This window comes from Vanessa cardui, chromosome 12 (assembly GCF_905220365.1).
Source record: "Vanessa cardui chromosome 12, ilVanCard2.1, whole genome shotgun sequence".
Lineage (NCBI taxonomy): Eukaryota > Metazoa > Arthropoda > Insecta > Lepidoptera > Nymphalidae > Vanessa > Vanessa cardui.
In genome coordinates this window covers 11,310,334-11,323,453 of record NC_061134.1, presented here as the reverse complement: position 1 = coordinate 11,323,453, position 13,120 = coordinate 11,310,334, and the positions used below count along the sequence as shown (strand labels likewise).

Below are 13,120 nucleotides of genomic sequence, written 5' to 3'. Positions count from 1 at the left end.
AAAGAAAAAAAAAAAACCATAAACAATAAAATGGCGTTCGGTTTTTTGTGTGTGCGATAAAATTATTGTTTTCATGAAATCGTCCAATGCAATAAATAATTGTCGCTATTGTATCATTTTACGCTAGTAAATATGATTATGTAGCTCAATAATATATTAGAAAGATTGTTGTATGTGTCGTTAACCTCGGATTACGTGTGTGTCAATGTAGTCTTTAGCGTCCTGTGCCGCCTTTTTCATTGAGTTGATGAGTTTATTTTACAACATTTGGTGGAAAGATACTAGTAATCAGTTCGTAATTACAAAATAAATGTTTAAAACAATGTTTAATTTAAAATTAACTAAGATGTTTCGGCGCTATGATTGATGGGTGCGTTGTGTGACTTGTGTGTTAGTAGTTGTGAAAGCGTACGTACATGTTCGTAATGGCAAAGCTGTCATGAGTAGTGTTTACTATTCAAACATTGGATGTGTGTTATTTGACTTAGTAATTTATGTAGTAAAAATATATTCGTGAAAATGTGTATGCCAACGCCGAATAATGTTTCGGGCTTCGGATATTCGTGGGGCTTCACAAGCACCGCAGATCTCACCAAGTGTGAGGTGGAAACTCCTAGCAGTTTGAGTTATACTTTAGGAAACACGGTAATTTTAATCCTTATTTAAAACATTTACTGAATTTCTTGATTGATTTGATATGATAATATTAAAAACAATATAGAAATCCGTTAAAATTAGTTTCTATTCGTTTATTAATATTTATTCCTGGTTTTTAGGTATCACCAGAAACAACATTAACTGTTATGTCCAATAAGTCACCCCAAGTGCAAGATAAAGTGGGAACTGTTGCTGTAGCTGTGACGAATGCAGCAACACAAGTAACAAGGGTTGTGACTGCTGGAACACCAGTGGGAGGACGTAGAGCCATGTTTGTTTTAAATGAAACCCCAACTCATACATTAAATAGGGTATCCCAACAAAACCAAACCGCAACTATACAAAGTAAGCATAAGACTTTTTAAATAATTAAAGATAAAATTAATGTAATTAGTTTTTAAAGTATGAATTAAAATTGTATTATATCTTTAGTCAGTTGTAAGTTCAGTATTGTTTTTCTAACATACAAAAAAAGGTTTGTATATAATTAGAATAAATAGTTAATGATGAATAAAATTATTACCGTATGTCAAGTTCTATAACTCACCAACTATTAATATAAATTGATTAATTAGTCATGTCTTCCATGCGCTGTTCTTTAGCATATTTACTTATGGATCAGAAGAACTTTTATAGTAGTAGAGAGTCATTGTTTACGACTTCAGTTATAAAAAAATGTTTTGGATTAATGTTACTCAGGCCACTAATTGAAAAGTATTGCATACTAAAAAGGCTAGGCTGTTAATTAAAAGGCTTATTGAATTGGTTGGCTGTGACAAATACTTAACTATTTATACAATAAAATTACTAGGCATTTGAATATAAACAAATATTATGTTTCATTTAATTTGTGTAAATTAAAATCACTCAATTAAAATTTTCAGCAACAAATTTAGCATCAAAGCCCTTCATGACACCCATTGGCCCCATACAGCTTACTGCGGAAGAATGTAATGAGATCCTAATGAAACGTGCCTTGCAAGCTCAAGGCATTGCGACACCAGTCATAGATGCTTCCCAATTAAATCATACACTATTGAATGGTGGCTTGAAGAGTCTTGCAGAAGCAACAGTACAGCAATCACAAGCTGATACAATACCAACAACTACCGTTCATCAACACCATCTTTTGCATGCTAAGCAGGAACCTGGTACAGCAAATAATTCTCCAAAAGTGAGTATGACGATTATTGTTGTTGCTACAACCCTTGTTTTTTCAACATTTTTTTTGTTGTTGATAAGTTAAATCATTACATAAACATATCATTGTTTTCTGTTAATATTTCTTTTTTACTGCTTAAATTATTGTATTTTTTTAGTTTTTAAGTTAAGAGTTTGATGTTCTTCAAAAAATTTATTTAAAAGACCAAACAGCAATATGTATAAATGAATAAATAAACATCAGTTCAATTGTGTTCCATTAAAACAATATTGTTTAATTAATTATTTTTATTTCTTATAAATAATTACTAATGCTAATTTATTTGTCATTCAGGCAGTTTATTCGCAAACTGATATGATGACCAACACAGTGATGACAGCAGTGCCTCCTTTGAAAGAGCGACCATACTCATGTGATGAGTGTGGCAAATCATTCTTGTTGAAACACCATCTTACGACACATGCAAGAGTTCATACTGGTAAGATTTTATCCTTAGAATGATTTACTTTGCATGATTATGTTTATGAGTAAAATCAATAACAATATTTTATAATATGTCTATATGATGTTATGTTGTATGTTTTCAGGTGAAAGACCACATGTTTGTGGACATTGTGGAAAGGCATTTGCGAGGAAACATTGTCTTAATACACATTTACTGCTACATTCAGCAGCGCGGCCTTATCGGTGTCATGAGTGTAAGATGGCATTTACACTCAAACATCACCTTGTTACGCATTCAAGAGTAAGTACTGCATAAAATCTTTGAGTATAGAGTATCTGGATCTTGACATATGATCACAGGTTATATAAAGGGAATTGGGACATACAATTGTGTAGTTTTATATGGTGTATGATTGCTATCACTGCAATAAGCAGTTGGATTTTGAAAATTAAAAATAAATAAAATAATGGAAGCATACAAATAATGAGTGATAAGAAGGCAAATTTAAACTTTTATTATACATATAATTCTCAATAAGTATGACTAATGACTTGTAATTGTTGCAGAGTTTTGCTTCTCATTTTAAAAATATGACTAGTATTACTTTAGTTTAATGTATATTACTAAATGATGATTAATATTTATTTAATTACTCTAGGTCCATAGTCGCGACCGTCCCTTCGTGTGTGGTGAATGTGGTCGCGGTTTCCCTCTCAAGCGCCACCTCGTGACGCACAGCAAATACCACGCTGGCGAGCGGCCTTATGTGTGCACAGACTGTGGGGAAAGCTTTGCGCAGAAGGTAACTAGAAGAATAAAATCTTAAAGACATTTGAATGATTAAGAAATAATTTAGAAATCATAGGTATGGAAGAGAAATTTATATTTGAATATGGTTAATATTTCCAAAGTATGTATAGTACGACACAACATCTATGTTGTAAAATTCGTAAAACCAATCACATCCGAATTATGTACGCTATCCCAAAATACCAATGTTTATTTCTTATGTGAATATGATCTTTACACAAACGTAATAATTTGTAATATCATATGACCTAATATATTCGTCAATTTGACACGTCGATTTACATGCACTTGCTTTCACGGATTTAACGACGCGAGAATATATAGCGACGAATAGCGTCAAATGGCGCGATAGGGAGCTATTTGTATTAGTTGTATAAATCGGCAGTAATCGGTTTTATCGAAATTGCCGATGCTACATCTAAGTTGTATCCGTCTATATATACATATTTTATAGTGATAACTGCGGTTGCTTACTATGATACTTACTAATTGCTGTAAAATTTGTATCTTTTCAGGAGCATCTGGTTATGCACAGTCGATTTCACGGCTCACTCTCCCCATTCGTATGCCCAGACTGCGGAGTGGCTTTTGCTAGAAAGTTTCAGCTCGTTAACCACGGCAGAGTGCACGGCAGAGTACCGCATGCTTGTCCCGTCTGCGGTAAAGAGTTCTTACAGAAAAGGACGCTTGTAGCTCATATGAAGTAAGTATAAATGATTTCATCATCATTTATTAAGTTAACGTTGTATTAATAAGACAAATGAGTCAACATAAAAATGATCTATGTACCGTATAAAATTATTTTATACAGGAATTGAAATATTTTGTTTGTTTATAGAATCCACACGGGAGAAGGCACAGTTGCGTGTTTAGATTGCGGTGATGCTTTCAAATGTAAATCAGAATTACAACAGCATTGTAAGATGACGAGGCATTGTCTCAGCTCACCGCAATCGCAGCAAACTCAACAGCAACAACAGCAAGCGCAGCAGCAGCAGCAACAACAACAGCAACAACAGCAGCAGCAGCAACAACAACAAGCACAGCAACAGGCACAGCAGCAACAACAACAACAGCAGCAACAACAACAGCAACAACAACAACAACAGCAGCAGCAGCAGCAACAACAACAGCAGCAACAACAAACAACTGTTATAAAACAGGATGACTTTAAACCACAAATAGTTCAAGTGAGTATTAGTCAGATTATGTAAAGAGATGATGAGATATAAGCTGTTGATGATGATGATATATATAACATTTATTTTTATACATAACATAAATTGTATTTTTACTTACAGGTCATTGGTGCTGACGGTCAAATTATAACGGAAAAGGCAACACCAGGATATATTTGCCCCGAATGCGGCTCTTGTTTCAATACCAAGGTATTTATTTATATGAAATCAAGTATTAACACGAAATCAAAGGCATAGGTTTAAATTTTGCTTGATCTCACTAAATGTGGTATCATTCGAAATGTTGGTAGTAATGGTACAATTAAAACGTCTATTTGGTAGTGGATTGTTTTGAATAGAATTGTTTTTTTTTTTTATTTTAATGTTAAAGCATTGAATTAATTATATGGCTTATAAAACAAAACTAAAAAAATAATAAAATGGAGAAGTCAAATTCACAATAACTTTAAAGGGTTTGTAGTTTGTAAAATGCCCCTATCTTGTGTACATTTCGAGTGTAACACTTATTACATACGCTGCATATGAGGGTGCCGCCGGATGTCGCCGCTACGGCGTACGACCCCAATTAGACAATTGAATCAGCGTTTTGATATCTTAAATAGTAAAAATTAATTAGTTAAAGATGATTCAATATGTGATACTACGTATAATCGATCACTATTGTTTCTTAGAATAAGTTTAGTTGTATTTTTTATATTTTAGTTAAAATATTAGTTATTAGAAGTTTTTGGTTTTTAAAGTCCTCCGGCTGTCGTAAACGTAATTCACTGGCAAAATGATAAAATAAGTAAACAAATGTTAAAAATAAAACTCAGGGACTTGTTACTCAACGACGAAAACCTGTCGTCATCGTGAAACAAGACCGCAGTGAACTTTATAATATTAAAAATAAGTTATAGTTTTTGATTTACTTTTATGTTTTTAAGAAGAAGATGTTATGTTTGATTATTTTTTTCTTTTTTTTTTTTTTAATTTTATTGTGAACCATTATTTTTGTATTTTAAACAAAATGAGCGCGTCTCACCGTCAAGCCTAATAGCTTGGTGAGAACAAACAAAATTGAAAAAAAAAAAAAAAAAACAAAAAACAAAAAAAACACGTAACCTTCCGCGTAGCTGGAGTCCCGCGTATTGGTGTGTGTTAGTAACGAGTGTGTGTTGTCCGCAGGAGGCGCTGTCTCTGCACGTGCGCCTGCACGCCGGCGACCGCACGTGCGTGACGGACCTGTGCGCGCTCACGGCGGCGCTGCAGCCCGGCCTCGTGGCCGCCGCGCAGCACGCCTCGCACAGTCAGTCCCTTGTACTACACACACTGACTAACCAGCCTAGGCGATCGCTAGTCCCTTGTACTACACACACTGTGTTACCAGCCTAGGCGATCGCTAGTCCCTTGTACTACACACACTGAGTAACCAGCCTAGGCGATCGCTAGTCCCTTGTACTACACACACTGAGTAACCAGCCTAGGCGATCGCTAGTCCCTTGTACTACACACACTGAGTAACCAGCCTAGGCGATCGCTAGTCCCTTGTACTACACACACTGAGTAACCAGCCTAGGCGATCGCTAGTCCCTTGTACTACACACACTGAGTAACCAGCCTAGGCGATCGCTAGTCCCTTGTACTACACACACTGAGTTACCAGCCTAGGCGATCGCTAGTCCCTTGTACTACACACACTGAGTTACCAGCCTAGGCGATCGCTAGTCCCTTGTACTACACACACTGAGTAACCAGCCTAGGCGATCGCTAGTCCCTTGTACTACACACACTGAGTAACCAGCCTAGGCGATCGCTAGTCCCTTGTACTACACACACTGAGTTACCAGCCTAGGCGATCGCTAGTCCCTTGTACTACACACACTGAGTTACCAGCCTAGGCGATCGCTAGTCCCTTGTACTACACACACTGAGTTACCAGCCTAGGCGATCGCTAGTCCCTTGTACTACACACACTGACTAACCGAGCTAGGGGATCGCTAGTCCCTTGTACTACACACACTGAGTTACCAGCCTAGGCGATCGCTAGTCCCTTGTACTACACACACTGACTAACCGAGCTAGGGGATCGCTAGTCCCTTGTACTACACACACTGACTAACCAGCCTAGGCGATCGCTAGTCCCTTGTACTACACACACTGAGTAACCGAGCTAGGGGATCGCTAGTCCCTTGTACTACACACACTGAGTTACCAGCCTAGGCAATCGCTAGTCCCTTGTACTACACACACTGAGTTACCAGCCTAGGCGATCGCTAGTCCCTTGTACTACGCACACTGAGTAACCAGCCTAGGCGATCGCTAGTCCCTTGTACTACTGAGTAGCCAACCTATTGGATCGCTCTTGGGTCGCCAGTTCGATCCACTTGCGTTGCGAATGTTTTCTTATAAGTTTTTTTTCTAAAACATTCGCATATATTATATAAATGCTACGAGCTGATGATAATGAAATTCATACCTTAATTTACTAAATATATAAATTGGGTGGATTATGTAAAATTATTATTTAGTTTACGTCATCGTTACGACTAGGCCGATCATGTGCTTTTGAAAGTCGTCACCAAATTGAATTCGCACAGAAATAAGAAGGATATGCCTTCGCCTTAGGTCGCGTCACATGCAGTCAAGGCGTTACCGTTCGCCCTATATAGTCGCTTTGCAGCTACCGAATGAGTTATCTTCAATTGCAAAGTCTCAGAAATGCCGAATACATCTTATATCGTCCGTATAAATAACTGTCACTTGGACTCATAACGCAATGATGGTTTATCTCTCAAATATCTATGTGCATGAATACATAAATGTATTCTGCGATATGTTAGTTGTGGAAAACTCATAATAAGCACACAATAGTAGAAAACGTAAAGCATAGTAAGGTTTTAAGAAAACGCATAACGAGAAAGAAAGGGTCGCCTTAGTAGACTATTGAAAACGACATATCTACAAGTAATCTAGTAAAATGTACTGAAAATTAGATCTTTATAAAGCTTTATTCCAATACAATTTTGATTTCTTCTGAAATCAATCTTTTGTAACTTATACGAACATTAACTAATTATTTTTCTTTGTTCCAGATCAACCCATTCAAATTATATCGTCTAATCCAAACAACGTTGTTCATACACAAGTAATTGCAACAGTGAGTTTAATACGATAAAAATAGATACATTTATAACTAGTGGTCACCTGCGGCTTTGTTCACGTCTTTGGTGATCATTAGTTATAAGGCATGAAAAAGTGTGCCTATATCCCTTGGAGTCGAAATATTCATCATACGGAATTTCATCGAATTCGGTTCAGTGGAAAGAGCGACACACAAGACACACAGACAAATAGACTTATATTCGCACTTATAATATTAATATAGATGAATGTTAATGTAAATCACTATTAAGTTATTGTTTCTTAAAACTGTAGTATTCAAATTATATAAACATTCTGATATTGGTAAATTTTAAACCAATTTCTTTATTGCAGAATCACATATCTACACCTCGGCCGAAGTTACACTTTTGTGTGGACTGTGGGAAAGGATTTGCTGCGAAGCATGGATTATTAGCACATCACAGGAGGTATAAGATAACTATTGAAGTAGTTTAGTTACATAAATCAAATATATGTTAATTAATAATAATATTTTTATTTATTTGCAGACATCCAGAGGGTAGTTGTACATTAAGAACGCATGTTTGCGATCAATGTGGTAAAGCATTCTTCCAAAAGAATCATCTAATGTTACATCAGCGGCAGCATATGGACTTGCCACCAAGAAATGTGAGTAACACCTTTAAATTATAGCTATCTACTTGGTGGTAGGTAGATACCACCCACTCATCAGTTATTCTACCGCCAAATAACAGTACTCAATATTGCTGTGTTCCGGTTTGAAGGGTGAGCGAGCCAGTGTAACTACAGGCACAAGGGACATAACATCTTAGTTCCCAAGGTTGGTGGCACATTGACAATGTATGCTAAATATATTTTACAGTGTCATTGTCTATGGGTGATGGTGGCCACTTTCCATCAGGTGGCCCATATGCTCGTCCGCCAACCTATAACATAAAAAAAAATCAATGTAAAATTTGAAACAAATAATATTAATGGATAAAGAGTTCTTACGATAATGTACAAATGTCAGCAAAATTACAGTTTTCCAATAAGTGCTTTAAGTTGTACAGATTGTCGGTATTTCTATTATTTTTCCCCATTACATAGAAGAAAAGAGTTCACGCCCTAAAATAAAGTGTAGTAAGTGCCTTTAAATGGGCATCACTGTACTAAGGTCTCCTCTCTGCAATAGAGATGGAGATTCATTGTGTTTTTTTTTATTTTCTCTCTCTCTCTTTTTTCATAATTCTCTTAAAGTTGTATGCAGAACTGGTGATGATTTAAAAATGTTCATTTAATTTCAGTCTCAAGCACAGCAACAAGCGACGCAACAAGCACAGCAGCAGGCAGCACAGCAGGCAGCGCAACAAGCAGCACAACAGGTTGCACAGCAAGCACAGCAACAAGTCCAACAACAACAACAACAGCAACAACAACAGCAGCAACAACATCAACAGCAAGTGCAACACCAGAACAGCCTAGAGTTAGAACAACAGGATCATCAGCAACCTACACACATACAAGTGGTAAGTACACAAGAAGTTTCACGACCATTTTTCATTTAAATATTTTATTTCAAAACGTAAATAACTAATAACATAAATCAAGAATACAAAAAATAACATAAATCAAGAAAGGGCGCGGATAAGCAGTCTTATGGTTCGAAGCTATCTCTTACAGACAATCTTCGATGAAAGAAGTTTAGTAAGAGAACAAGTTAGTTCAATATGAGAGGGGAGATAATAAATATGACATAGAATATGTAATATAAAGTGCTGAGATGGCCCAGTAGTTAGAACGCGTGCATTTTAACCGATGATTGCGGGTTCAAACCCAGGCAAGCACCGCTATATATATGTGCTTAATTTGTGTTTATAATTCATCTCGTGCTCGGCGGCGAAGGAAAACATCGTGAGGAAACCTGCATGTGTAATGCATGTGCAAGCATGTGTCTAATTTCATTGAAATTCTGCCACAAGTGCATTCCACTAACCCGCATTGGAACAGCGTGGTGGAATATGTTCCAAACCCTCTCCTTAATGGAAAAGGAGGCCTTATCTCAGCAGTGGGAAATTTACAGACTGTTACTTTACTTTACTTTTTTCACTTTAAGAATATGTAATAGTTAGTTCAAAATGCCTCTGTTGCCAAATTTAAGAAAATTATTAAGGAACGCTTGTGTGCAAAAGGTTATTATACAATTAATGAGTTTATGATCGACAGCACACCTTGGGAATGAAACGATCGCCTCCTGGCTATTTCATCTCATATTAAATTGTTTATTTATATAATACATAAGACAAACAAAAAAAAAAAAAAAAACCGCTGAGTTTCTTTCGCCGGTTCTTCTCAGGTCAGGGTATTTTCTTTCCGAACCGGTGGTAGTGTTTCAATTGACCATCAATAAGAAAGTGTAATGCTTCTATATTGAATAAAGATATTTGAGTTTGAGTTTAAGCTGAGCTATGAGCTGAGATGGCCCAGTGGTTAGAACGCGTGCATCTTAACCGATGATTGCGGGTTCAAACCCAGGCGAGCACCGCTGATTCATGTGCTTAATTTGTCTTTATAATTCATCTCGTGCTCAGCGGTGAAGGAAAACATCGCGAGGAAACCTGCATGTGACAAATTTCATAGAAATTCTGCCACATGTGTATTCCACCAACCCGCATTGGAACAGCGTTGTGGAATATGTTCCAAACCTTCTCCTCAAAGGGAGAGGAGGCCTTTAGCCCAGCAGTGGGAATTTATAGGCTGTTACTTGAGTTTAAGTGATATATGATCTCGGAATTTTAATAATGATTTTGTGGTAGGTTACGAATCGTTCGGGGCAGGTGATCGGCAACCAGATAGTGGTTGGCACGGTGGCGGGCCGCCGCACGCTGCTCAGCTCGCCGCTGCACATCGTGTCGCGCGACGGCAAGCCGCTCGCCGCGCAGCTCACGCACAAGCGACACGCGTACGTACACCCCCCCGCACATAGCACGCGTACGTACACCCCCGCACATAGCACGCGTACGTACACCTCCGCACATAGCACGCGTACGTACACCCCCGCACATAGCACGCGTACGTACACCTCCGCACATAGCACGCGTACGTACACCCCCGCACATAGCACGCGTACGTACACCTCCGCACATAGCACGCGTACGTACACCCCCGCACATAGCACGCGTACGTACACCCCCGCACATAGCACGCGTACGTACACCCCCGCACATAGCACGCGTACGTACACCCCCGCACATAGCACGCGTACGTACACCTCCGCACATAGCACGCGTACGTACACCCCCGCACATAGCACGCGTACGTACACCCCCGCACATAGCACGCGTACGTACACCCCCGCACCCATAGCTCGCGACACGCACGCACATTATACCAACTGTGAAAAAGAAGTATTAAAATAATAAATAAATATGAGACAACATCACATACATTACTCTGATCCCAATGTAAGTAGCTGAAGCACTTGTGTTATGGAAATCGGAAGTAACGACGGTACCACAAACACCCAGACCCAAGACAACATAGAAAACTAATGATAATCTACATCGACTCGGCCGGGAATCGAACCCGGGACCTCAGAGTGGCGTACCCATGAAAACCGGTGTACACACCACTCGTGTGTGAAAATGAAGGTCGTCAAAGTATTGCTGTTGGTCTTCTAAAATATCAGTAGTTCGTAATTGATTTAATAATTGTTGAGAGCCGAGATGGTCCAGTGGTTAGAACGCGTGCATCTTAACCGATGACGGCGGGTTTAAACCAAAGCAAGCACCGCTGAATATTCATGTGCTTAATTTGTGTTTATAATTCATCTCGTGCTCGCCGGTGAAGGAAAACATCGTGAGGAAACCTGCATTGGAACGGCGTCGTGGAACATATTCAAAACCTTTAAAATAAAACTAATTATAACGGATGAATCGCGTATATTAATTCACGGGTAGACTAAGAAGACTAAGAAGTCTTAGTCTACCCGTGACCACGAACACTGCAAAGTGCTCGAAACGTCGGGATGTTTAAAAATAATTAATACACGCGATTCATCGCGTTATAATTAGTTTTATTTAAATGTGTAATAATCGCGAAAATTTAAGACAACATTATATTCAAAACCTTCTCCTCAAAGGGAGAGGAGGCCTTAGCGTAGCAGTGAGAAGTTTACAGGCTGTTGTTGTTAATAATTGTTACTTTTTTAAATTTTAGTGGAGATGTGAAAGAGGTCGGCGGCTTGATGCTATCGACGGGCCGAGGCACCGGCCTCATCAAGTACGAGATCTCCATCCCGCCGCCGACGTCCGTGGTCCAGGTGCAGCAGCTGGACTGAGCCAAGCAGGAACCGGACGACATGCTCGTCTGGCTCAAGAAATAAAGACTAAAACTCGACGACATTTCATTTACCTACTTGAAAGTTTAGATCTGTTCACTCACGAAGGCGCGTTCCTCCAAATTATTGGCGTGTATTAGTACGCTTGCGTTCGGTTTGCTTGATTAGGGATCGTCCATTAATCACGTGAGGCTTGAAAGGGGGGGGGGGAGGGGTTTGATAAAAATCACGAAAATAACACAAGGGGGAGGGGGTGTGTAGTAAAGATATCTCGTGTATTTATTTTTTCGTCATATGCGCGATTTTTAAACAAATATGGTCCTTAATTTCAGAATAAAATAAGATTATAGTTTATACCTGTATTTAAATTAAGATAATATTCAGAAAATTTTAAGATTCGTTGTAGGTACTAAAAATACACGTGATATTGAGAAGGGGGAGGGGGGGTGGTCTTAAACCTCACCACGTATCACCAATGGGGGAGGGGGGCTTAAAAAATACTAAAAAAAGATCACGTGATTAATGGACAACCCCTTACAAGATGTCTTACTGCGCGTGCGTTTACCTAAGGGTAAAGTCTGAGAGATACTAATACATATTTGCCCATATTATGTTGTGTATAATATGCATTAAGACATCTTACACAAGCGTCACTCACTCATACTAATGTATCCCGATCGTAATTTGAAGTGGAGGGGCGCGCCTTCCCGGGTGAATGTATCTGTAGTCGAATCGTTGTCCAATAATTAACGTCTAAGGTATCCCGCTACTGGATGTAGATGAGGAACGAACGGTCCAATATCGTGAGCCAATCTTAATTATAGACTGGAGATACTAGACTTAATATAAAATCGTTCTAAGCCTAATTAGATTCCAAACCAATAGATCGGAGAGCTTTATTTGATAGACGTCGATCGACAGCCTTACAATAGAGCCTTAATTTTTATTATTTTAACGGATTCAACGGTAGGTCGTTTTAGCTTAATTAAGAGAGAATTATCTACTTATAATTATTTCATGGCAATAACTGATAATAAATGGACGAAGCGAGCCTATTGTAATATAGTGTGTTTAGGCGAATGCTCTAAAATTTAGAGTATTTAATATCGGAGCGTTTGGTGTGTAAAAAGACAGTAGGATTCAGTGTACATTAGCGTAGTTTAAGAGTACTCTCGAGGATTAGGTACTAGTGTAATCTATTGTACATATCATGAAGTTTTTGTAACAGCTCCAGGAAGCGTTTTTGTAATTAACTGTACAATCTCTAGGTATCGACGGATGGCGCTTGTATAGAACGGTTGTACGAACGATATAGTTTTATTGCGTTCGTTTGATTGAATGTAGCTCCGTATACGCATTTAAGTTTGATAGATTTTTTTTTTTATTATTATTTAAATAGCCAC

The 13,120-nt window shown here is 38.3% G+C and overlaps 1 protein-coding gene across 1 annotated transcript; it reads left to right on the top strand.

Moving 5' to 3' along the window:
* The first annotated feature begins 24 nt into the window (after nucleotides 1-24).
* LOC124534192 (zinc finger protein 135-like) lies at nucleotides 25-11,942 on the top strand. Its single transcript, XM_047109902.1, has 16 exons — nucleotides 25-645; nucleotides 777-1,002; nucleotides 1,542-1,831; nucleotides 2,153-2,297; nucleotides 2,407-2,564; nucleotides 2,923-3,066; nucleotides 3,590-3,777; nucleotides 3,913-4,264; nucleotides 4,376-4,462; nucleotides 5,441-5,561; nucleotides 7,348-7,412; nucleotides 7,751-7,845; nucleotides 7,927-8,047; nucleotides 8,686-8,907; nucleotides 10,195-10,340; nucleotides 11,597-11,942. The coding sequence occupies exons 1-16, from the start codon at nucleotides 520-522 to the stop codon at nucleotides 11,715-11,717; spliced, it is 2,607 nt and encodes an 868-aa protein (XP_046965858.1). The 5' UTR covers nucleotides 25-519; the 3' UTR covers nucleotides 11,718-11,942.
* The last annotated feature ends 1,178 nt before the right edge of the window (nucleotides 11,943-13,120 follow it).

Bases quoted from the DNA above. Each gene is read 5' to 3' on its own strand.
- LOC124534192 (XM_047109902.1), top strand. From the start codon at position 520: ATGTGTATGCCAACGCCGAATAATGTTTCGGGCTTCGGATATTCGTGG. The intron at 1,003-1,541 runs GTAAGCATAAGA...TAAAATTTTCAG, and splicing joins CCAAACCGCAACTATACAAA to CAACAAATTTAGCATCAAAG. The intron at 2,298-2,406 runs GTAAGATTTTAT...GTATGTTTTCAG, and splicing joins ACATGCAAGAGTTCATACTG to GTGAAAGACCACATGTTTGT.